At 40.3% G+C, this 26,967-nt stretch overlaps 1 protein-coding gene across 1 annotated transcript; it reads right to left on the reverse strand.

Annotated features, from left to right (window-relative positions):
* Positions 1-1,455: 1,455 nt before the first annotated feature.
* On the reverse strand, positions 1,456-25,933 carry LOC105029089 (alpha-1A adrenergic receptor). The gene is made up of 3 exons (XM_010902245.4): positions 24,645-25,933; positions 4,079-4,220; positions 1,456-2,464 (listed from the first exon to the last, which is right to left on the reverse strand). The coding sequence occupies exons 1-3, from the start codon at positions 25,627-25,629 to the stop codon at positions 2,038-2,040; spliced, it is 1,554 nt and encodes a 517-aa protein (XP_010900547.3). The 5' UTR covers positions 25,630-25,933; the 3' UTR covers positions 1,456-2,037.
* Positions 25,934-26,967: the final 1,034 nt, after the last annotated feature.

Genomic DNA, 26,967 nt, shown 5'->3' on the forward strand with positions numbered 1-26,967 from the left:
CCCCACATTCACCTACAGTAATGAATGCTCACTCTTGTTGGAGATAAAAAATAAATGCACATTATCGCTACCAGCCGTTTAGGTTGATCAATAGACCTTTCGATGCGCATTGACTATTCCCTCTTCCTTCATCTTAGAGAGCTCCTTGTCCTCTTTTACTACGCCTCCCATCTGTAGGTGTCCAGCTATGGGTGGTCAAATCCTCACTACACATGTGAATGATTAACCAGCATGCATTTGGGTTCGTCCGGTGGTAATTTGGCATGTATGAGGTGGATAGGGAGCTGTGTTTTCGTATCACTTCTGTTGGTAAGGCCTGATTGATCAAGCTCTATCAAAGTCATAAACCTGCGGTATCCTTCACTCTGCTTGTCGTTATTGCCCCACAACCTTGTGTTTACTCCCAGCTCCATCACCTGCGCATGTTTGCTCACTGCTCAGAGAAGGATGCCCTTCCAAATACTGTTCCGACATCCTCTCTCCCAGGGGTGGATAGAGGCTTCAAGACTGTAAAGTGTGGAAGCTGACAGCCTTTGTCATTGTTTGGATAAATAGAAGCATTCACCCTTAGTAACTGTCTAGATGACTTGATAATACATACTGCATCTTTACACAATCAGTGTTTTGTGTGTAGGTTTTCTATGGTTTTCCACCAGAGCTCTGAGCTGAAATGACTTGAGTCCTGTCCAATGTCTCACAGCTGCCCCTCCCTGTACACCATGTGAGTCACCTCAGCCAGAAATGTGCTGTAATGGTTATACTCTGTAGTCATAGGATAAAACATGTCAGATATTTTCTGCATTTAACAGACTGGAAAGACTGTTTCCTACAGTGGTGAGAGAGCTGTTGTTATGAAGAAAGGCTTATTTCATGGCTTCCCTTTGCAGGATTACAATATCTACATGGAATCCACTGAGCCACAATTACTTTTAATAATAATATGAAGGTGTTCTGGAAAACAGTGAATGTAAAAAAAAGTACTACGATATGACATGTTTATAAACATGGTTGAATTACTTTATGTAATTACTGACATAGGCTGTCACCAAAACAAATGCCCTTGCTCTTGCTGTTTGGCTTGAAAAGGACATGTTAGCCCAAAGAGATCTAGGGACAGGATAAATGGATCTCGTCCATGTTGTGGTTGATTAAGACAATTATTTCACCAGTAAATGTACTGCATGTCTGTTGTAAGACAGAGGGAGAAATACGACATTAACTCAAAGTAAACAACATACATATGAATGACAGTTTCAGTGATATTTAAATACAATTATGCTGTGAATCACATTTCTAATAACTGGGGTAGTGCATGAAACAGTATGAGGAGTTAGATTTTCTCATCTGAAGTTTAAAGACTGCGAACGCTGGTGTTCCTAACGCTGTTGTATTTTACCCCCAACATTTCCGCCCATACAATTACTAGAACGGGGAAACCAGGTTATACTTTATTTATGCAGACATACCATAAATACAGTACATGAATGACAATAACAGGAAAGTGATCACCATGTTTTATATGTAACACAGGCATTTTCTCCAACTGACCACAGACACTGAGAAGAGGAGAGGCATTCACAGGTCACAACCAACTGACAGGTAATGAATGACAGCTGAGGGTTTCCTCCGACAGGTCGTCCCCAGGTGATGTACTCTCTCCCATACAATATGTATATTGACACATATGCATGCATTGGCCTCTGTCAAATCCACAATGCACAGTTTACGTGGCTTAAACATAGGAAATCCAGTGCAGCCTGATTTCGCTGTCGTTTCCCACTGACTGATGTCCCCATTGAACAGATGCTGGACTGATTGTGATGCACAGTGATGCCTGCTAGGATACAGTGGAAGTCCAACTTAACAACGTCTCTTATTCAACCATTTCTTATGCCGAGCATACAAAACCATTGACTGACCTGACTTAAACCATTAACAGACACATCTCTTCCTATCACCAGTCAGGGACTGAGCATGAATCAGATCCCTATCAAGAACCAGTTCACCACAACTCCTGACTGCTGGATTCCCAGACAGTCAAACCTTATCCTCAGGTATGTCACCTACGTGCTCCCTTATCTGCCCCCCGCAGGGGAACGAGAACACCCCGTGGCCATACTCCCTGAGAGAAAGTCCCCCGTGGGCCCCTTCTCCCCCCACACCTCCCTGAAGTGTCCCCAGCCGGCAGTCTGTAGGACTCCCAGGCAGCAGAGAGGGGGACCTGGAAGCCGCGGAGGCCCAGCAGGTGTAAAGGGTCTCCCCCTCTGGGCATGGTGGTAGGTAGCTAGGGCTGGGACTGCCTGAGGAGGGCAGGGTGCGCTGGCTCCCATTGAAGCATGAGGAACTCTTCCGTGAGTATGCAGACTCTGTGGAGCTCTTGCGTGAGTAGCCAAAGGAATCCAACTGGGAGGTACGGTAGTTGTAGGCTCGCCAGCTTGGGCGTCTTCTATGGTGGCACTGGCATCTGATGATGGAGAGGTGGGTTTGGGGGATTGTTTTATTGTTAACATAAATATAAAAACTACAAAGTAAATCTTCTCAGCTGTATTCATCTGTGTTCACCAGGTTAGGGACATTCCTAATTACAATCTAAAAGACCGGGTCTCCCTAATATGGCATTTCACCTCGCTTTCATCTTTGTGGGTGTGGATTTTAATGGGTACAGTAAACGTTCATGTACGTTTTATTTTACTGGGTACAGTAAACGTTCATGTATGTTTTATTTTACTGGGTACAGTAAACGTTCATGTACGTTTTATTTTACTGGGTACAGTAAACGTTCATGTATGTTTTATTTTACTGGGTACAGTAAACGTTCATGTACGTTTTATTTTTTTACTGGGTACAGTAAACGTTCATGTATGTATTTTTTTTTTACTGGGTACAGTAAACGTTCACGTATGTATTTTTTGTTTTACTGGGTACAGTAAACATTCATTTACGTTTTTTTACCAGAGGCAAACTCAGTGGACATGGAGCGATGGTGTTGAATAACCTGAATATCTACACATATATATTTTTTTGCCAGCTTAGATAGAATATCAACATCATATAATAGCTAAATTATCTAGTGAAATTGAAAGAAATGTGATCAATTGAAAAGCTGGGCTGTTAGCTTTCCACCAAGATATACCAAATCCCTGCATTTAGGCTACTGATTGCTAGCCACCATATCTCAGTCAAATTTGACCTGAATCTGGTTGGATTTCTGTAATCCCCAAGCCTGAGCATTTTATCTAATTCTGCAAATGTATCCAACTCTGCCTTAGGTACAGTAGAATAAAGACATGTTTTCTGTCTGTCTCTCACAGATGGGTGAATTGTGGCAGTTTTACAATGTCACATGAACCAACACCCAGAGGAGGGTTAGCATTGTTATCAAGTTGTGATAGTCTACCATAGTCATCTCTTCACCAAGAACACTACAATAAACATACCCTTTATGCAATAATGAATACATTTCCCTGCCTTCTGTCTCTCTGACAGCTATTTTGGAAAATTGATTTTCTGAAAATAAATTGGTGCTTGTTATATTGCCACTGTAACATCATCAGAAGTTGAACCTATCAACTATTCTTAATCCAGCAGATTCATATTGTTCACATTATTTGTGTTAACTGCAGTATTCATTGATAGGAAATCATAAAAATAATCAAAGACTGCTAAATTACTCTTGGGTGCTCTTTGGTTCTTACTAACATAAGGCAGCACTCAACGATTTAGTCAGAATCTGATACTCAGTAAATTCATTTGGATACTTTTCCCCCCCAGATGATTAAATAAAAGTGGAAAAGTGTCAATTAAGGTCACTGGTTAGTCATTAAATCCATTCATTATGGTGTTAATTAGGAACCTCCTTAAACTGATGAACATAGCCGAACACATCCAAGCTTTTACCTTGTACTATTTACACCTCTGATTAATTTAAATGTTAATGTAAATGTTTTACAGCATGAATCAGAAATCAACCCTCTGTATATAACCTAACAACATTTGACAAAGCTGGGGTAATTTGTGTGAAAGGCTAGCCAGAATGATCATATTCACAAGATAATACGTAATAAGGTAATTGGCCAACCTAAGGATGCGTATGAAGGCCAGTTTGAACTCTCTGCTGTAGCAGGGGTAGATGATGGGATTGAGACAGGAGTTGAAATAGCCCAGCCAGAAGATCACCCTGAAAAGTGTGTCAGGGGGGCGGAAATCAGGGTTGAAAGAGCCTGGGGAGACAAACAGAAAAACGTTTAGACAGTTTAGTGATTTTTTTGTTCAGTAGATGGCAGCGTGCTCTAACAAAACCTTACAGAAGGTTAGACGACTGAGAGGAAAGGCATTCCAGCATGGACATCGCCGTTGAAGGCTTTCGCCACTTTAATGTAGTCAACTGAGTGGGACGACCATTGGCTGATCCCTCTTGATGAAACAAGAGGGATCATGTGACGATAACTCCACCTGGGTCATCAGGAGGAACTAATCAATGAATTATACTGGTGTAGACTCCTTCAACATGAGGATGGCCTCAGTGGTGCTGTCCGTCCTGGAGCAGATTTTATTACTGCATATCTTTCCATCTCTCTCAACAGAACCCTGTGGTTTATATTGTCAAAAAGACATTTAAAACTACCTAGTAGCTACTTTTTCCATTCAATTTGTATTTTCATGCAGTTATTCTCAAATCGGCAAGTTATGGGCAGAGATTAATTTCCTCTGACCACAGCACAACTCGGGAGCCCTACATTAACAATTTTACAAACATAAAACCACCCATCTTGTCTAGTGTATTTTGTTTTACAATTTGGCTGATTCCATCAGGCCTGACATGAAAATATTTTATCCTACAGCACAGTACTTTAATCCCATAAACAGTTGGATGGAATCCTGCTTACTGACAGATATCATTTTGTATAAAAAAACAGGCCATTGTGTGCCTTTTCCAACATTACCAGATGTCACAGTAAAGAAGGCCATTCTAAGATTTTAAATAGATAACTTTGACTTTTATTTTTCCTGACAGCAATCCTACATCAGCCCAAAGGCTACAGTACACTCCATTTTCACAGGATCTACATTTTGCCGGCTTAAAATGGTATATAGATGGATTACATGGATTATGGATGACATTTATGCCTTAAATCCTACTCACCAACACAACCTAGCCAATCTTTTTATTTTCTTTAATACAGAAACATTAGAGACATTTCATAAATAATAAAAAATAAACATGTTTCTGTTAACAATACACTTAAAGGAATAATATTTCCATCTCCCCACATGAATGGCATGTATAGAAAACTGCTAAAAAAAGATGCCTGTAAAAACAAACATTCACTTGAAATTATTCATCCTGTTTGCCACACAGCTGATAACTCAGCTCTACCCAGAGTATTAGTTTTCAGCAAGACTACAATATCCTATTCATACCAAGCGTAAAAGCTGGCAATTTGAACACTCTGAGAATTAAATGCAGATTTTATTTCTGTATGAAAGGTACCCGAAAAGAATGAGGGCAACCAAGCCACTACATGTGTTTCCAGAAATGGACCTAGTGAGGATTTATGTGAATTATTGACTAAGGCTTCATATGAATGGTGGCATTTGTAACACAGTAACATGCTGTGACTTTTAGGTCCTGGCGCTAGATCACTGGGGTGAATCAATCACAAAGTATTACAGAGATGATGCATATTGGCCTAGCTTGTTGACATGTCTGGACGGGGAACGTTGAAAATCAACTTAAATGTTGTTAGCTGTGTGGACAGGCTGTTCACTGGCAGAAGTCATTGTTCCTCATGCTTGGCTTCCAAGAAGCATAGCTAACACCAAACTGGGTAATACTGCAGTACATGCTGCGCAAACCTAAGCCAGCGAGTTTGTGCACTGGCACTATATTACCATATTAGCTGAGTGATCCAGACACTGGCACAAATCAGTAGACCAAAACTTTAAATATGAATATGAATTGACTTCAAAATGCATAGCTAACAACAAACGTTAACACTAAACTGTTTCATTGATGCCCAAAACAGAAGTACTAATTAGCTGTTTCAAAGTTTGGGCAATGGAAAAAGCAGATCCGTGTTCCTCATGCTTGTATATCAGGCTAGCTAATTAATAGCTAAAGTGTGGAAAATGTGAAACCGCACTGCGGGGTCACGACGAGTCAGTGGACTCCCTGAATCCTGGAATATTCAGATGCATTTGAGACTATGTGTGAGGGCGATTCGAGACTTCGGAGTCACTATGACGCTCAGCCCATCTTCAAAGGGACATCTAGCACTGTACAAAATGAACTGTTAGACTGTATGTATGAAGTGTACAGGGAGGAGATAGCCAAGCATGTGGACGAGACATAATTTGTTGCCATAAAGGCAGATGAGACAACTGTCTCCTATAAATCACAAATGGTGATTGTGTTGCGATACATTTGCCTGACAATACAGTGACAGAGACGTTTTTGGAGTTTGTGGAAGTCAAAGATAAAACTGGACTCTGCCTCTCTAATAGCATCAAGGGTGTGCTGGAACCACTGAAGCTGGGAGAATAGATGATCGCTCAGACTTATGATTGTGCGGGTGTAATGAGTGGAAACATCCGAGGGGTACAGACGCTAATGAAGGAGACATACCCAAATGCCCAGTTTGTTCATTGCTATGCTCACCAGCTGAACCTGACCTTGCAGCAACTTTTTCAGCATACTGAAGGTGTTTTTTGCAGATTTAACTGCTTTTGCCACCCTTTTCTCTGGCGCTCCAAAACGTGTTGCGGCACTTGCTGAGGCCCACAGAGACGCATTCCACCCGCTGTATGATGGGATCTTTAAAAGTAGAACTGTCAATGCAGTTTGGGAAAACTACGCTGCGCTGCTCCTGTGTATGGAGGACATACGTACAAAACCAGGATGGGATGAGGCCACCATGTCAAAAAAACTCAGGGACCGAGCTTTTCTGCAGCTGCTGGAATTTCTTTTCTTCCTTATGCCAGAACTTTGTTTTATACAACAATCTGCAAAAACTGAGCATGGATGTATCTGGGATTAGCAGTGTGCTCGTCCGTTTCAAGGACAATCTCCAGAATATGCAGAAGGAAACTGATGAATGGGCTGCCACCGTTCACGATGGAACAGAAGAGCCAGGCCGACGAGTAACCAACACAGCGCTGGTGATGAAGGAGGCATCCGACACAGTCATCTCCCAGGTGAGCAGAGGTTTTCACAAAGTGACCACCTTATCGCTGCCAAGCTGGCAGACAGCTCGCTCTTCCCACAATTTGTCCTGTTATTCCCTACATCTGAGCTTGATGGTGCGGTGAAACTATGGCCTCTAGAAAACGAGGAAATGTTGATGTCTGAGCTGACCACTCTGTACCGCCACACTGAGCTTCACACTGGTAAGACGACCCTGTCTCTGTTAAGATCCATCCATGAGAACAACCTAGAGGAGGCTTTTGCTGAGACCGACACTGCTGAAAATTATCATAACCACACCTATGACGACATCTGAGTCAGAGAGGAACTTTTCCACCTACAGTGGGTATAGAAAATAATCACCCCCCTTTAAAATAATCACATGTTGTTGCTTTGCAGCCTGAAATGAAAATGGACAAAAAAAGTTAAAAAAAATATTCAGCTCTATTTACAACCTATAACATCCAAGTGAAAGATATAATACCAACTTGTCAAAAAAAATATCAAAAAGAAAATCACTGAGTTAGAAAAAGAATCACCCCCTTCCTAAAAATGACTTGTTAACCCAACCAGGTGTAGCTAATCACCTTCTCAATAGCACACAAAGCCAATTGACTTTCAACTGTGATCAGCTGTGGTCATTTTGATTAGCTCAGCATGAAACAAGCTTTTCCTGAAGCATTTCAGTCCTTGGTAGTGCAACTGAAGAAAACAATCAACTATGGGTGGCGAGGCATTGTCAAAAGATCTCCGGGATAAAGTTGTGGACAGGCACAAGTCAGGAGATGGATACAAAAAAAATTCAAAGGCTTTATCAGTGCTAGAAGCACAGTGAAGTCTATTATTAAGAAGTGGAAGGTATTTGGTACAACACAGACCCTCCCTGGTTCAGGCCGTCACTCCAAACTGGATGAAAGAGCCAGGAGGAAACTGGTCAGAGAGGCTACCAAGAGGCCTACAGCAACTCTGAAGCAGTTGCAGGAATTCATGACAAAGAGTGGTCATTGTGTGCATGTGACAACACTATCACAAATACTCCACAAATGTGGCTTGTATGGGAGGGTTGCAAGAAAAAAGCCACTCCTCAAGAAAGGCCACATGCAGTCACGACTGAGCTTTGCCAAAACGTACCTTGAAGATTCAAAGGCCACGTGGAAAACAGTGTTATGGTCAGATGAGACTAAAATTGAATGATATGGCCTCAATGCCAAATGATATGTCTGGTGAAAATCCAATACAGCTCACCATCCAGATAACACCATTCCTACAGTTAAGCATGGAGGTGGTAATATCATGTTATGGGGTTGTTTGACTGGAGCACTTGTCAGGTTAGAAGGAAAAATGGATGGGGCAAAATACTGTCAAATTTGAGGTAAATCTGCTGTACTCTGCTAGAAAGTTGTCAATGGGAAGAAGATTTACCTTCCAACATGACATTGACAAAGTTAGTAGAGACATATCCCAACAGACTAAAGGCTGTAATTAAAGCAAAAGGTTGTTCAACAAAATACTGACACAGGGGGGTGATCCTTTTTCCAACTCAGTGATTGTTTTTTATGACATGTTGGTGTTATATCTTTCACTTGGATGTTATAAGTTGCACTGAGTAAATACAGCTGGATGAAACAAAAAACTGTGTCTGTCTTCATTTCAGGCTGCAAAACAACAACATTTTATTATTTTAAAGGGGTGTGATTCTTTTCTATACCCACTGTAGAAGAGGGTAAAAACCTTCACTCGCAATACTATGGGACAGCCAGCTGATTCAGCAGCTACATGACTTAATTCCCAAAGTCATCAAAAAGTTTGCCCAGAGGAAGAACCACCGTTCCACCTTTCTCTTCAAGTGAGCCCTCAGCCTTGGTGAGTGAAGGCACATTTTATCATCCTGCCTTTGTGGTGCTGGTCCATGCATTGGTCATATTTTTGCGCTGGATCGATTGATATAGATGGTAACGAGTGTGAGTGTGTCCATGCTTTTCTATTAAGGTTGTTGTCATAGAATGGATCTGTATCCCTAAAAAGTTGACTTTCCGCTTCGTTGTGGCCTTCAGTGGTGTTGAGCTCATTGCTGTTCGCGTATGGCCATGTAGGCACATTTGTTCTGAGCTTGGTTGCATTCCTAATTTAGGTTTGTAAATGTGACAGTGGTAATTTTACATGTGTGCGCGAGAGAAGGGGAGCAATCACTTAAGAAGGTCTCTCTCTCTCTCTCTCACTCATTCACTCTCTCACTCTCTCCCTCCAGTATGTGTACTACAACACCCGGTAGAAGCAAGCCGCTCTGTCGTTAAAAGTGTTTTGTGGAGCCACGCTGTTTGTTGATGTGTTAAATAAACACATCAGTAGCAAGAGGGAGTTTTGTAGCTTTACTGGTATGTATCTAATATTTTGAAATGATTTGTGCCCCACCAATATTTTACATATAAAAACGCCACTGGTGATTAGCATACAAATCGTCCTTATTAGCATGGACATTCTCCTCTGCAACATCACCATCCAGCCAGAGCATCAGTTCATTTTCTAGGTTGTCATTAAACTATATAGAAAATAATGAATTACACAATTTGTATGTTTTAAATACAATAATGTGTTTGTATTGATGGTCTCATCATACAAAAAAGAATAACAAAAAAAAGAATACATATGAAAAGACGAGGTGATTTAAGTGCCAACGCATAGCTCTAGTCTCATACATTATTGGCATATAAGATTATTTTATAGGTGACATGAATAAGTTATCAAAAAACCAAAAAGAGTTAGTATAAAAGAGGAGATATCGTTGGAATATCGTTTTGTGAATAATTATTTGGCCTAATACATTTGGTTTCAGTAAAATAAGCAGAGAAAATTCAGAGAGATGATAGGATGTGTAAGATTTAGTTTCTCTTTCCCTCCTAAAATAATGTAGATTTACATTTTTGATTTACATTTGATGAATAGCCTACACAATAAGCTGAATCTCCTATTGAAAAACGGTAACCTATGTGATAAGTAGCCTATATCATTTGTATTATGTTTCAATAATAGCCTAATTAAGTTTTCATTCATCTGGGAGTATCGCACATTCATCCAGTGACGTCATGCATTCAGCGAGAGGTGATTAGCGCCTGGGTACTATTTGGGAACCAACGCTAAGTGGCCTGGGCTGTTGGCGGATTAAGTCAGAAAATAGGGTAAAATAAAATGGTAAATAGTCTCTAAATTGTTTTCTGTTCGTCAGTTTAGAATTCCGACAAAGGAACAATGTAATATATGACTATTTAGGAAAAGTAATGGAAGGAGGGTGTAGCTTTCAAAATGGCAGTTTTATTTTTATTACAAACTCAAACGGCAATTGGCGTAGGTATTTGTCGGTACTAGTGTTAAAGCCTATATTCAATAGTACCAAGACAAATTTAAAATGTTGAAACTGAGAAATGCTACTGTTTCTTGGAAAATACAGCACATGCTCACTTTGAATTTGATGCCAGCAACACGTTTCAAAAAACCTGGGACAGAGGCATCAAAAGACTGGAAACAACATTCAGAAACGCCAGCGTCTTCTCTGGGCCCAAGCTCATTTTAGATGGATAGAGGCAAAGTGGAAAACGGTCTGGTGTTGTGACTAATCAACATTTATTTTTGGGAATCATGGTCCTCCGGGCTGAAGAGAAGAGGAACCATCTGGCTTGTTTTCAGCACACAGTTCAAAAGCCAGCAACCGTGATGGCATTAGTGACTTGCACATCTGTGAAGACACCATTAATGCTGAACAATATATACAGGTTTTGGAGCAACATATGTGGCCATCTAGACTCTTTTTCTGGGAAGGCCTTGCTCATTTCAAGACAATGCCAAAACACATTGTGCACATATTACAACAAAATGGCTCCGTAGTAAGAGGCTTGGTGCTAAACTGGCCTGCCTGCAGTATAGACCTGTCAACCATTGAAAACATTTGGCACATTATGAAATAAAAATATGACAAACCCAAATTATTGAGGAGCTGAAATACTATATAAAGCAAGAATGGGAAAACATTTCACTTTCAAAATTACCGCAATTGGTCTCCTCCGTCCACAAATGCTTACAGAGCATTGTTAAAAGAAGAGTGGTAAACATGACCCTGGCCCAACACGTTGCTGTGTATTTTTCCAAATACAATAACATTTCTCAGTTTCAATATTTTATATGTTGTCTTTGTACTATTGTCAATTAAATATAATGATTAAATGATTTGCACATCATTGCATTCTGTTTTTATTAGCATTTTACATAGTGTCACAACTTTTTGGTAAATGTTTGAGTTGTATAAAACCATGTACCTTTTGAATATATTTCATGATACTGTTTTCATACCATTTGAGCAAATTATGATAATTTAAGTCTATCATTGACACTTTATATGTTTTTGACAAAAACCTTCAACTTTTCCTTTCTCCCCTTTTCTTATTTTTTCTCCCTTTTGTCTTCCCTGTTTTCTCCCTCCTTGATAGCCTGTTATTCCCCATTATACATACACAATGGAATAGCTGTCCAAGAGGTGGTCAGTGATGTAGAGTGGTTTAATCTCAGTACTTATTCAATATTAATTTGAAAATATGTGACATGTTTAGAATATTACCGTGTAGCATTGATTGACAACCTAGTTTACATAGCTTGAGCAACTTTGACAAAGCGTCTTCCCCATAACTCTTGTGGAAATTACCTAGAATCTTGTTCCAAATGATAAACAGCTGTAATAGCTGACTTTTTTTTTTTGCTTTCAGCAAACAATAACTCTTGAATGTGAAGACATCTTTGTTTTCATTTTATTCAGAATTTTAAACATTTTTATATATATTTTTTCTCTCTTTTTAGAAATGAGTGTATGTTTTGTAGATCTGTCGGAAAACAGAGCAGAATTTATCATTTTCGGATAAAAGGTTATGGCAAAAAGTGACAACTGTGTGTAGATTTTCATTCGACACTGGGACATTGACCCAGTCATTCTGAACAGACACTAAAAAGAGGTGTGGGATGATCCAGCATACCAAGGGAAGACCGATGCGTTCCAGACAAGATGCCGCTAACAGAGGGCAGTTGTTGTGTGAGTACTGAGCTACATAATGGTGTACACCTCTTACTGTAGCCTGCTATCTCTGCTCTAAGGATGCTTTCCACGTGACATCACATCTGAACTGTCTCAGGTTAATGTCTCCACAGGTACAATATAGCTAGAAGATATCAGCACTGGGTGCTTATTACAGAAGGAGAAATATGGAAGGGTCAGGGGGATGACAAGATAAAGGATGTGAGAAAGCAAGATTACAAGTGTGAAAGGGAGACCACATGCATTTCCTTACTAAATTCCAAAAACCTGGAATCGTCGACCATTCACTCCAACACCTAGATAGACAACAACATTAGCATGGATTCTCTAAAAAATATATTATAGATATATTATATAATAATATGAGCGACTGCTCTGGGTAATGTTGTGTCAAACTCCCACTGTGCACCCCCTCATGCTATGGCCAAGCATCACTGGTGAGATGGAATTTCATAGTCCGATGAGGTGAGAGTGGACTCTAGAAGCTATGCTTTAGAAATGAAAACACAGAGTTACCAAACGTACACAGGAAACATGGAATAGCTGGTGTGTGGGGGTGTGTCTGTGTATTATGTTTCTGTGTGTGTTTTTATAGTGTCTATGCGTCTGTGTTTTAAGCCTCACTCTGTCTCAGGAGATAAACAGCGCAAATTAATATCATATTTTTGGCTAGATTGTGGATGCCCTATAATCCCAGGCAATCGTGTGTGAAATTACCTATACTATCTGCCAAGACAAATATAGACCTCTGTTACTAGAGAACCGATTACTGAAGAACAACATATTAGGTAACCTCTTTCAGGACACCAATACCATCAATAACAACTGTCTTTGAACCACAACTAAGCGTTCTACATTAACTTCATGTGCAGGACAGGGATTACATAATCTGATAAAAAATAAAGAAATAACTCTAATCAAGCAGAGTTAAAAAAAAATTGGTAAGCCTGTATAGATCAATCTGACAGTTGCCTGGACTCTGTCAAGTTCTTGCTTTCTGATTTTTTTTAACGATGTGCTTTCACTTTTTACTGTGTGTTCTCAGAGTCACGAAAAAGAAAAAGGAAACATTCTTTTTGATTGTGAAACATTTCAAAATCTAGCCACAGAAAAGGTCTGTGGGAAGATGTTTCAGGTTGTTGGAGTAAGAAAAAATATTCCCCATTATTTAGCATATACTGTAAGCCTGTCTGTAACATATTTACACTTTCGGCATGCATTTCAACTCAGCTGTTCGGATTTCCACACATTCTGTGGAAATATTACAGTGTCTAGAAAAAGAAAATCTAATTATAAATGCATTTAATGAAATTCTACATAATGTAGGCTACAAGACAGAGGAAACTTGCCAAAGTTTTTAATTCCATATGTTGAATACAAACAGTTGCCCAGGCCAAAACATTTGAAATGCAAACATTGTAATATATTGAGGACATGTGTTGGCTACAGTAGGTGACTAAATAAACATTGTAGTGGCAGTGACCCAGTGGTAAATATAACGATAAGGCTACTCAGCGGTGATGTCAGATTCGCTCATGACAATAACATTAGACCATCTAAAATAAACTCCTATAATAGCACCGCTGTTCACTTAAAACTGAGACTTCATGAGAAAGAAACGTTACCTTCTGCCTACAAATTAGGGATTTGCTTTTAAATGCTTTTAAAATACAATTGTATGTTTTTCATTTTATTTTATTTATTAGTTGCTAAAAGCTAACAGACAGCATCCAACTATAGAAATATTACCTATATAATATATTCATAGATGGGAATTCCCTTACTGTACTTGGTCCAAAAATGATCAAATTGTCAGTATTAGAAGTTCTAAACCCCTTCTACAGGTTATGGTCACAATGTATCAACCTATGTGCCGAATTGTTGCATGTAAATATAAATATTATTTCTGTGTGGCAAAATGTTCTCATGTAAAATTATAATGCCTGTCTGATCATGCAACAGCAAATGTTGTATTTTTAGTTGTTATAAAAAGTAAAATCAATCTAAAAGCTATCCAAACCTAATCTGTTATTACTAATTTTACTGATTCCTTTTCCTGTATATGTAAACAGTAACTCATTCTATTTTTCAGGACATCAGGCCATGTCCTCATGACACAACTATAAAAACATGTAGAGTGTTTATGGCATCCTATGACAAGTCCATTGTCATTTCTAGAATGCATTTACTTATGCCTAGTTTCTGTAACTAAACATTTCAGGCAGCTAGGTTACGAACATCATATCCCTTTCAAACCTGAATTCCACCCATTTGACCATGCTGTGAATTATATGCAGTCTCTTGCGGATTACAGTAATCCGGAAGGGGCATTTTATGCACGTTATGGTTTATTAACATGCAGTGACTTTGAGGACCTGGTCCAAGACACCCACTGGGGTGAACCAATCACAAAGTTTCATCGAAGATGCGCAATCACCTCCGTTTTTGACGTTTCTGGATGTGGAAACTTGAAAATCAACACTAATATTGTTAGCTGTATTGGCAGGCTGTTTTAACACCAAACTGTGTACTACTTCATGTTTTACTCATGTCCAGAAGTACTTCATATTTATTTTTAAGCCATCGTGTTGTTATAACAATACATGCTACTAGAAAGCTAAAGAACGATAGTCAGCATTACGAGACTGTCAGTATATTAGCTGAGTCGATCCATGCACTGACACAACACTGCATCAATAACATTATTTATTGATTGTTTTGTTTCAAAATGCATATCTACATAAGTAAACACCGAATTTTGTAATTATACCTACTTAATTCATGCCCGGAACTAGTACAGAACAGTGCTAATACCAGTTATTATGTCAACGCCTAGTTAGCGACCAGTACTAGTAGAACGGTCCCCAAACCTAATTCAAAATGTAACCATAAACATTTCTGCTCTGGAAAAAGCTTTCAGTGTTCCAAATTTTTGCATAGCTGGCTATCTAGTTAAGAAATTAGTTGATACAAGTCGGCATAATAACACATGCTATTAGTAAGCCAATGAATGTTAGCCAATGCTACAACCCCGAAACACTGGGTTTCGCCCTTGAATAGACACAGCAGCGGAAATGTGTGGGCAAAATCACTGGGGCCATGTCAAAAACACAAATCCATTTCAACTTTATACAATGTTATGTGGAAACCCACTAGTAGTGAGTGTGTGATATGTGCACAATTAGAAGCACTTATTGGAAACACTTATTATTACAATTAGAAACACTTATTTAGCAAACATTACCTGGCTAAATGCTGTTGCTGATCTAATGTCACGCCAATTACAAGCCATGTAGTTTAACAGAGTTGAATGAACTCCCATTATCTCATGCCCTATAGGATAAAATTGAATCATGGGCCATTGCAGAGAGTTAGCCAGAAGACCAAGGCCCTTTGCTGCGGCCTAGTCTAATTGGAATACGTAAACTACACATAAATTAAGGGAACACTTAAAACACACATTGGGTCTCGATCTTGAATAGATTTAGTTCATCGAGAGACAATGTGTGATTTATGTGTCCCCTTAATTTTGTGGAGCAGTGTATAACATCTTTACTGTACATTGTGTAATTCATTGGGAACAAAACAAAAAATCTAAGTCAACAATTGAAATCACAGACTGTTCCAAAATGCGTGAATTTCATAACAGCAACTCATAATGTGACTCAGTATTGGGTATGGCCCCCACTTCCCTGTGTGCACTCCCAACAGCATCTGGGCATGCTCCTGATGAGACTGTGGATGGTGTCCTGGGGGATTTCCTCCCAGATCTCGATCAGGGCATCAGTGAGCTCCTGGACAGTCTGTTGCACTACTCAGCGGCATCAGATGCACTGATACATAATGTCCCAGATCAATGTCTTTGTCATCCAGGAACTGCCTACACCCTCTGGCTACATGAGACCGGGCATTGTCCTGCACCAAACAGCAGTCAGGGTTCCGTTGGCTAGCACACGGAGGTCTGTGCGACACTCCAAGAATATGCCTCCCCAGACCATCACTGACCCACCTCCAAACGCGTCATGCTGGATGATGTTGCAGGCAGCATAATGTTCACCACCGTGTCTGCAGACTCTTTCATGTCTGTCACATGTGCTCAGTGTAAACCTGCTCTCATCTGTGAATTTGATTGGTGTGAGGCCAGATCCAAAACATCTTCCATTGGGGGATGTTTTCTTGCGCAAATATTAGCCACAGTTCAGCTCAGCTCAAAGCTGACAATTTAGCTGGGTTATTAAAGCTGTGTAATTATTAATACTTTTTTTTATGAAGATGTGAGATTAATCGAGAGCTCCAGCAGTCATACAATCTTTAACACATGGCCAACACATACTGAAACACCAATGAATGATCTCTTCTCAAATACACATTCAGCCGCTGACAGAACTGAAGGTTATAAAAAGGTATTTGAAGACATATTCTCAAGTTTGTTGTTCCCTTGTTTTCCATAAATACAACTGAAAATGCACCTTTACTGTCCACTGCATTGAAGTGAAATATGTTATGTATAGTAACAGACCATACAAACATTATTTTCAGAAAGCAATATCAGGTATTGTTTATGATCTAGACAATTTTCTATAACGTCCAGAGGATCTAGTCCAAGTCCTAGCCTAGACTGGAACTTGTCTAGGGATCTACCCATTACCCAAACGAGAACCTCTCCATGTGATCCAGTTCAACTGTTAGACTAGAACCTGTTCTTGGGATCCAGTCTAACTCTTAGTCCAGGGAATCCAGTGATACCCATTACCCAGTCTGGATCCTGTCCAGGGGATCCAGTTGTACCCATTACCCAGTCTGGATCCTGTCCAGGGGATCCAGTTGTACCCATTACCCAGACTGGAACCCCGTCCAGGGGATCCAGTAAAACTCTTACCCCAGCTCTGACTTGGGACCCAGTCCCAGAACCAGAGAGAGTTTGGCTGTGGGTCCATGTTCATTGTATTGGCTCTCCCAGTTCTAGACATTTGGCTTCTCTACCAGTCGAACCAATATTAATCTAACTGCCTCGCCGAAGTTGAGAGAGGAAAAGTAGACAAAGAGAGAGAGTAAGAAGAGATAGACACATTGAAGAGAGAGAGAGAGAGACAGACAGACAGAGAGCTATACAGGGGGCTTTATGCCCAATTTATTCTGCATCTCCATCCTATGCTGCATCAACTCTTGGCTACGTAATCCCATTCACAGAGGATGTCTAGGGGTGAAAATAGCATGTGAAAATACCAGCCACTAAGCATTGCCATGGGTCATTCATCTGTTGTACAGGAGGTCAAGACCCTTAGAGAGAATATACACCCTATATCTCTTCCTCTATCTCACAGCTGCCAAACGAAAGCACACACACACACACACACACACACATACACAGACATTACCCTAACTGTTAATGCATTGTGCTACCTGCGATTAAAACTCTGAACATAAGTGCAGCCCTTGCATTCCTGCCACACGCAGAGAAAGGGGGATATATCTCATCCTCTCCCTCTTATTTCTCCTGCTTTTTCTCTGTGCTTCCATGGCCTGAGCTAAAGGTTCTGTGTCAAATGAACTGCAACGAAGAGGAGGACCAATGTGTGCTGGGAAGCTTCACTTCCTCCTCTGAGCCAGAGAGTCACAGTGGGGCCATTGGGCTGGCATGAGCCCTGGACTGCCTGCGTGTTTCTCCGGCCCATACAAACACAGAGAGGCCCCTGGGGGCCTCAATCATGGGTCAGTGCCTGGACAAAACCAATGTGTGAACACAACACACACAAAAGCACTTGTGCATACACACACACACACATATATTTAGAGCATTGGTTCCCAACTCCGGTCCTCGAGTAGCCCCATCAATGCACATTTTCAGCATATCCTCAGCCAAGCACAGCTAAACTTGTCAACTAAGTGTCAGGCTCTTGTTGAGTTTAGTTGAATTGGGTATGCTTGTCCAGGGCTACAACAAAAATATATGCTGTTTGGGGTACTCGAAGAGGGGAGTTGGGAACCACTGGTTTAAGTCAATTCCCTGATTTTTAAGATATTCCAGTTGGAGGATTCCATATTTCCTGCTTATTCCCTCCTGATTCTAGGAATTCTCCAACCGATATTTCGGAAAAACCCAGGACTTGAATGAAAGTTTATAGAATTTTTCTCAAAACAATTTAAACAACAGCACATTTACCGTTGTGATCTTTAGACTTAAATATAACAATGTCTTATTTTAGGATGTTTTTGTATTTTCTGCCCTTGGTTATTTTCATTTTCACTTTGTTATATAGTATCCTCTTGTCAGTGTTTATCTTGAGTTCCTTTACAACAGTTAGTTTAAAGTGACAGCTGTTTTGCCAAGGATGTAGCCAGCGTAAAAGACAATGGAATAGGGTTAGACTGCAACAAGGAGTATTGTTTCTTTCATCCACTCCAATGAAAACAGTGTTTGCATAGTGCTTCCTGCAGAAAAACACTCCGTTTACACATTACACAGCATAAGACATGACAGGAACGTCTGTAGCAATGACTTTAAGGAAGCATGGTATCCTGTTATTCCCACTGACGGTGTGTAAGCCACCTTTATGAACACACGCGTGTACACACATCCACACATGCACCCGTGCCCAAATATATACAGTACACAAAGTGCATTGTCTTCAGGTAAAAACATGTTATATGTCTTGTAGGTAAACGCAGTGACATCAGTGTTGGAAAAACTCGTTTGTAACTAGTGCAACTGACACAGTGTGTAATGGAGTCACAATGTGAGACAGGGTTGAGTATTAAACTGCCATCCACTCTGATCCTCCCTCAATCGCTCCTCTGCCACTCTAGCACTGTCATGGTTCTTCCCCTCTAAACGCTATTTTAATTGCCTCAGAGCACAGGGGCAACTGGCCTCATTGGCACAACGAGGACGCGTACTACACGCGGAATGAAATACAAACCCACGCACATTTAATTCTAAACCTGAACGTAACCCTAAGTCAGATAGAAATCGCAGGATTTTCCTTGTTTTGCTATTGTAGTGAGGACCTTCTGTCCATTAAGGAACCCCCCCCCCCCCCACACACACACACACACACACACAGACACACACACACACACAAAAGTACAACACAAGCTCATACCCCCACCACCTCACTTAAAACTCCTGTTTTATAACTGCTGTGTCTGTTGCATTTGGGCATGCTGCCTTCCCCGTTAGATAAATGAGGCTTCATGGGACATTAGCGCGGGTGCTGGGTGCTAAAGTGGCCCGGGAAAATGTGTGCAGGAAAAAATATACATATTATCCCCTGAGGACTAATGAGTTCTCACTTACTGGCTGACTGGCTAACACAAGAGATGGAAAAAACATTAAGACGGAGAGACAGTAACTCCATTCCAAAAAGCCTCAGATATAACAGATACTTTACTGCAGCTAAATGAGAGAGTTAAGAACGTGCTGTAAGCCCAATCCATGGCTACTATTAAGTGTTGCAGATGGAGCTATCCAGATTCTACCGATAATGTAAAGATCAAACAGTTTGAACACTGTCAAGAAAGGTGGCTTGTGATTGTTATCAGAGGATCATTGGTTCAGTGCAGTTCTGGGCAATTTAACAGCGGAGGAATCAACCTGGTTGACTAAAAGTTCAACTGAGTGAGCCGGTCTCACAACGCATGAATGGTTTTTGTTCTATTTCTATTGGCCCAACACAAAAGAACACCATCATCTAAAGTGTGTTCTATCAGGATGGGGGAACACTAGTGGTTGCCATCATCGGCGACTATCATTCGTTAGTTTATTGTTAGTGTTTCAACCAGTGACTAGTGATCAAAAAGAAGAAACAAAAAGAAGAAACTATGAGCACCGCAGCTGTTCAGACATACAATTGGACCAAGCAGCAAACATGCTGAAGAGTTGTTATGATGAGATGTATGAGATCAATGGGATTATCATGATATACCGTGGACGAGTCAAGGAGTGTGCATAGTTTTGTAGTGTAGACAGCATGGATGGATGTGGTCTGTTCCATCTTTAGAATGGAACATTAAACCGGGTCTCTGACTTTCTGTGTTCACTAAAGATCCCACAGCACCTATCGTTGGATTAGGGGTGTTAAGTCGGTGTCCTGGCTACATTTCGATGAGGACACAGTTACCTTACCATAGGACTCTATTAACCATTAAAAGGGGGTCAAGAGTGAGATCAAGATTGAGCTTTTTGGCCACAACTCAGTTCTACAGTAGGTATATTTCAACTGTGAGAGACAAATCTAAAATAAAAATCCAGAAAATAACATTGTATGATTTTTAAATAATTAATTTGCATTTTATTGCATGACATAAGCATTTGATCACCTACCAACCAGTAAGAATTACGGCTCTCACAGACCTGTTAGTTTTTCTTTAAGTAGCCCTCCTGTTCTCCACTCATTACCTGTATTAACTGCACCTGTTTGAACTTGTTACCTGTATAAAAGATACCTGTCCACACACTCAATCAAACAGACTCCAACCTCTCCACAAAGGCCAAGACCAGAGAGCTGTGTAAGGACATCATGGATACAATTGTAGACCTGCACAAGGCTGGGATGGGCTACAGGACAATAGGCAAGCAGCTATATGTTAAGGCAACAACTGTTGGGGCAATTATTAGAAAATGGAAGAAGTTCAAGATGACGGTCAATCTCCCTCAGTTTGGAGCTCCATGCAAGATCTCACCTCGTGGGGCATCAATGATCATGAGGAAGGAGAAGGATCAGCCCAGAACTACACGGCAGAACCTGGTCAATGACCTGAAGAGAGCTGGGATGTGGCCTCAAAGAAAACCATTAGTAACACACTACGCCGTCATGGATTAAAATCCTGCAGCGCACGCAAGGTCCCCCTGCTCAAGCCAGCGCATGTCCAGGCCCGTCTGAAGTTTGCCAATGACCATCTGGATGATCCAGAAAAGGAATGTGGTCTGATGAGACAAAAATTTAGCTTTTTGGTCTAAACTCCACTCGCCGTGTTTGGAGGAAGAAGAAGGATGAGTACAACCCCAAGAACACCATCCCAACCGTGAAGCATGGAGGTGGAAACATCATTCTTTGGGGATGCTTTTCTGCAAAGGGGACAGGATGACTGCACCATATTGAGGGGAGGATGGATGGGGGCATGTATCGCGAGATCTTGGCCAACAACCTCCTTCCCTCAGTAAGATCATTGAAGATGGGTCGTGGCTGGGTCTTCCAGCATGACAATGACCCAAAGCACACAGCCAGGGCAACTAAGGAGTGGCTCCGTAAGAAGCATCTCAAGGTGCTGGAGTGGCCTAGCCAGTCTCCAGACCTGAACCCAATAGAAAATCTTTGGAGGGAGCTGAAAGTCCGTATTGCCCAGCGACAGCACGAAACCTGAAGGATCTGGAGAAGGTCTGTATGGAGGAGTGGACCAAAATCCCTGCTGCAGTGTGTGCACACCTGGTCAAGAACTGCAGGAAACGTAGGATTTCTGTAATTGCAAACAAAGGTTTCTGTACCAAAGTTCTGCTTTTCTGATGTATCAAATACTTTTGTCATGCAATAAAATGCAAATTAATTACTTAAAAATCATACAAAGTGATTTTCTGGATTTTTATTTTAGATTCCGTCACTGTTGAAGAGTACCTATGATAAAAATTACAGACTTCTACATGCTTTGTAAGTGGGAAAACCTGCAAAATCGGCAGTGTATCAAATACTTGTTCTCCCCACTGTATGTGTGTCTCAAAAGTAACACTGCCCATGCCTCAAGACACACCATCTCTACACAGCATTTTTAAGTCCCCAAATTAAACCAATTTCTCCACACATTTTAAATGTCCGTTTTTTTTAAATGAAGTATCAAATGAACTGTCGATTTACCATTTGTAATCCGGTAAAATTAAAGAATTGGTCAGGGTTGTAAATACTTTTGCAAGGCACTGAGGGACAGTGAGAGAGACATTGTAGGGGTTTATGCCCAACTTATCCTACATCTCAAACAGCCCTAAGCTGCAAAAATTTAATTAACTAGCCTCAAATTAAATATAAATGTTTTTTTTTTAAATAGGGAACTTCTCATTTACACTAAAACATTTAGTGTGACCTTTCAAATCCCCCCCCCAAATAAATGTATTTGGAACACATACTATATGTTCTTTGGATTCCTATATCATGAACATAATATTGTGTGTGGTAAACAGGTTTTGCAGTATAAATATGTAATGAATTTCCCAGAAAGTGTAAAGATGTGTTTTTTGACACTGCATGCAGGTATAGTGTTTTGATTAATGTTTAGTATCACAAACAGCAGATTCTATAATCTGAATGAATAAATATTGATACAGTGGCAACATATAGATCTGAGTGTTTTTTTTAATTAATATTAGCTAGAGGCAGGTTTTTTTTTGTTTTTCTCTAGTCTCTACTTCTCCTTTTGTTTGACTGTTTTAATAATATAATTATAATAGCCTAGTCATGTATTGTCTTGAGGATCTGCTATATTTTTGTCTGCATGTTTCATGTTGTTGTATTTTTACATTTGTGAGACAGTCATGGTCTATAATGTATATATTTATATTTTTTTTTTTTCAGTGGATCCCTGGAAGAGTACCTTCAAATAAACAATGAAGTGTCAAAAATATAAAGGAACAAAATGACCTGATTCCGAGGTTTCTAAAATCATCGCTAAATGACAAATTTCTAAAATGTTTCACATTTTCCTATAACAAATGCACTGTCATACATGAGTAACAGATTGCATAGAAATGTGATTGTTCTTTCAAATATTAGTTTTTCTCCCATCGCATGTTTCTAATGTTTAGTTCATTAATTCTTAGTGGTAGGAAGTCAAGTACTGCCGACCTTTCTAATGTTTAGTTCATTAATTCTTAGTGGTAGGAAGTCAAGTACTGCCGACCTTTTTAATGTTTAGTTCATTAATTCTTAGTGGTAGGAAGTCAAGTACTGCCGACCTTTCTAATGTTAAGACTACCTACGGTCAATATCGGGTTCTTGGAGGGTCTTTTAAGGGTTCTTCGTACTGTGGGGGAACCCTGCGTTGACTTCATCAACTTTAGGTCATCAATTTTAGGTCAACATTCTTAAAAGATGTACTTAAAAATAACTACCGTATATGCATTTTAGGTCAGTCTATTCACTTTATCTGTCTGTCTGATCCTCACCACAATGTGCCCATAGCACATGTCACTGGTCTTCTCTATATATTGTCTAATTTCCTCCCAGATGTTGTCACTACAGCCGTGACAATGGCACACACTCCAGTCCACTGCCAGTCCCAGTGGAGTCTGACTTGAGATCTTACCGTTCTCCCTAGACACCACCAGGTCATCCTGAGGTTGAGGATCATCAGAACAGATCAGAAAGGGGCACTAGCTGCTCAATCTCAGACACATGGGACTGTCTCTGCCAGGACAGGATTTTTTTTTTCCTACTTGACCATAGCACACAGTAATATAGTTAAGGTGTTTTTCTTCAGGACGTCTAAGACACTTCCCTAATTCCTCTGAAAAAGATTTCTAACAGTTGGTTGAGAAAACAGTATGTCCATATATGAAACATTATATACAACTGAGCATCAACATACACTCTTCGACAACTATATGAAATATCATCAACCTTAATCAAAAGATAATGTTTGTTTCTAATTGAGAAAAGACATTACTGCAATTCATCATATTTCTAAACCGATAACTGTTAGGAAAAGATACAGAACAGTGGGAAGCTAGGTAACTAATTTAATGGTACACTCCCTCTACATTTCATTCTGCCACTGTGCCACACGCAACGTTCTAGGTTAGCTACAGCAAATTTGCCTTCTAGACTATAATGCCACACACTGATTTCATCCCTAATCCCAAATGCACCTTGAGGTACCCTATCTCATAAATATAGTACTACAGCAGGGTCAGTGGGGATTGGGTTAAACGTAGTATACACGGAAATTGGGTTATATCTGGGAGCATCATCATGCTAATAAATCATGGCAGTAAATCAATGGGTGGATATTATTACATACGCCACTGCTGGCATCAGTGCCAACTGCTGGGATATGTGATTTATGGAACCCAGCGGTCACTAAAGTGTACTTCCATGTATTGGAATGGAAACGTTTTTGGTCACTTCTCAAATATATCTCTAATTAAAATCAAATGTTATCTGAGTGAAAGTGTGTTGAGATATTTTGTGGACAGTAGATTCCGCTATTAGTGATACTAACATCTCAATTAATTTCCCATAATTGTTGATGCGTTATCACCAATTATAGATTGATAAGATAATTTCCGTCGTTTTATGTCTTGCCTGCGGCGTCAAAGAGACACATTGAAGTAGATGATTTCTGTAGAAGGCACAATTGGATATTCGTTAAAAAACAGTCAAATGTGGGAACAGGTCTACCTACCAATGGGCAACGCTAGGAAGAACGGGAGCCAACAAAGCGTAAACATGCCAACTACGACTCCCAAAGTTTTAGCTGCTTTCTTCTCCCGGGAGAATTTCAGAAGTTTCACCGTTAATGAGCTCCTCGCATGGGTCGTCCGGCCCTTTCCAGTGCAGCTGCCAGTGTCATCTTGCACATGGGAACCCTTGTGGATCCTGAGAGTGAGCTCGCTCGTATTCATCCTTTCCCTCATTACCCCAGCCTCCAAATTCTTGGTGGTCCGTTTGGCGACTACATACACCCTAAAATACATGGACAAGATAACAACCAGCGGTATATAAAAGGACCCGAGGGAGGAAAATAGTGCGTAAAACGGTTCCTCTGTGATGAGGCATACAGTGTCTTGTGGCGACGGAGGCTGCTTCCACCCGAGAAGAGGGCCGATAGAAATAACCACAGAGAGCACCCATACCCCGAGCATGGCCAGCAGTGCCCGCTTCTCTGTTACTATGGTCGGGTACTGCAGCGGGTGGCTCACCCCGATGTAACGGTCTATGGAAATTACGCACAGGCTCATAATGGATGCGGTGCAGCACAGAACATCCACCGCCGCCCAGATGTCACAGAAAATCCTGCCGAAAACCCAATAGTTGAGGATCTCCTGGGTGGCTGATACCGGCAGCACGGTGGTACCCAGGAGAAGGTCTGCAATGGCTAAGTTGATAATAAAATAGTTGGTTGGTGTTCGTAGGTGCCTGTTGGTCACCACAGCGAGGATGACAAGGATGTTGCCCACGATGGCGAACACGATGAAAGCCCCCAAGACCAAGCCGAGCGGGATGGCACGGGTAATATCCACTTCACCTATCCCCGTTTCATTGACCGTGTAGTTTGTGGAATTGACAGACGATTGAAACATCCATGTCGACCCCACTGTACCGACGTGAAGTTCCAATAATGAACTATTTCCCCGTATATTTGCCACATCTTCAATGCTCAGATTCATTTTGGCTAAAGAGGTCCTCCATAGCAGGTTTCTAATCTCATGAAGATATAGCACGGGAATACGAACAACTCCACCACGATGAATCTCTTGCGCCAATTGTTACGCTTCATGATTGCTAGAAAGAAATCATTTTGCCGACTTGTTTGTTTTCCTAAAGTTCTTAATAAAACATCAACAACAATTGGCCTCACATAATGTCCAATTACAGTGCAGATCCCTACGTCTTTCCTGAAACTGAAAAGTACGGATTGACCAGCAGTCTTGCGCGCTTGTATCAAAGCGCAGTGCTCCGCGCGCTGCTCTGTATTAGCTTCATTTGCTCTGTCCTAAACAAAGCTTGACTAAATGAATGGGCAGATATACTTGCAATCAAATAGACGTATGTTACGCAATAGCCCTAGAATGACCACACTAGGGAAATGTCTGTGAGACAGCAGAACATTTTCCGCGAGAGGCAGCGGTGAAGGTTATTGTTTTAGGAGTTAGGTTCTTTAGACTAGGTTTCTAAGTTATGCATAATATGGGCAGGTGTTTAAAATAAGATTTTCTGGTGGGAAAATAACGATGTAAATTGTTGACGAGTTTTTATTTAACCTCGAATGTACCTTCAGCGGACAATTTGTAACTCAATGGGGTAAAAGAAGGATAGTTTTGAAACTATTAGCAAAAACATTTATTTGTCAAGTTCACCTACATAAAAACAACACTTGTTAATCGTGTGATTTGGGAGTTATAGGGCAATGAAATGAAATAATCTGTTATACAAGTGGTATGCAGCTACGATAAAAAAAAAAAAAAAAAGTTTAGTCATAAAATCTTCAATTTCCATCGACTCAATCCAAAAATAAGCTTCTCATCATTTTGCAGCTATTGAAACTGAGTTGATAGCCCACAGCTTCTCAAGATTAGAACCAAATCAACTGTGGTATGTTAGAGCTTTTAGGGTTAAAGGTTTACAGTTAAACCCCCAGTTTAACCACTAGATTATAAAACAAACATTTTGCCTTCCAGATAATGACTTGGTAAAAATATCTGTAAAGATACTATATAGATAATAACTTGCATGTGACTGTAATACAAATAATGTTATTCAATATATTCTTATTTTTGTTAAAATAGTTTCACTGACATTATCAAGACCAGCCATCTTATGTGTATAACAGTTTAATGAGGAATAGCTGTCTGATTTAAGAATGTCAAAAATGTGGTTTGAGTTCTTTATATATTTTCAGAAGGGATTATTCTCTCAATCACTTTATCTGCTATGAAACTCCACAATAGTACGGTAATATGTTCAATATTCTGAAATGAATGAATAATAAAATAGTGCCAGTATAT

The sequence above is a fragment of the Esox lucius genome, chromosome 4 (assembly GCF_011004845.1).
Source record: "Esox lucius isolate fEsoLuc1 chromosome 4, fEsoLuc1.pri, whole genome shotgun sequence".
In the NCBI taxonomy this organism is placed as follows: Eukaryota; Metazoa; Chordata; class Actinopteri; order Esociformes; family Esocidae; genus Esox; species Esox lucius.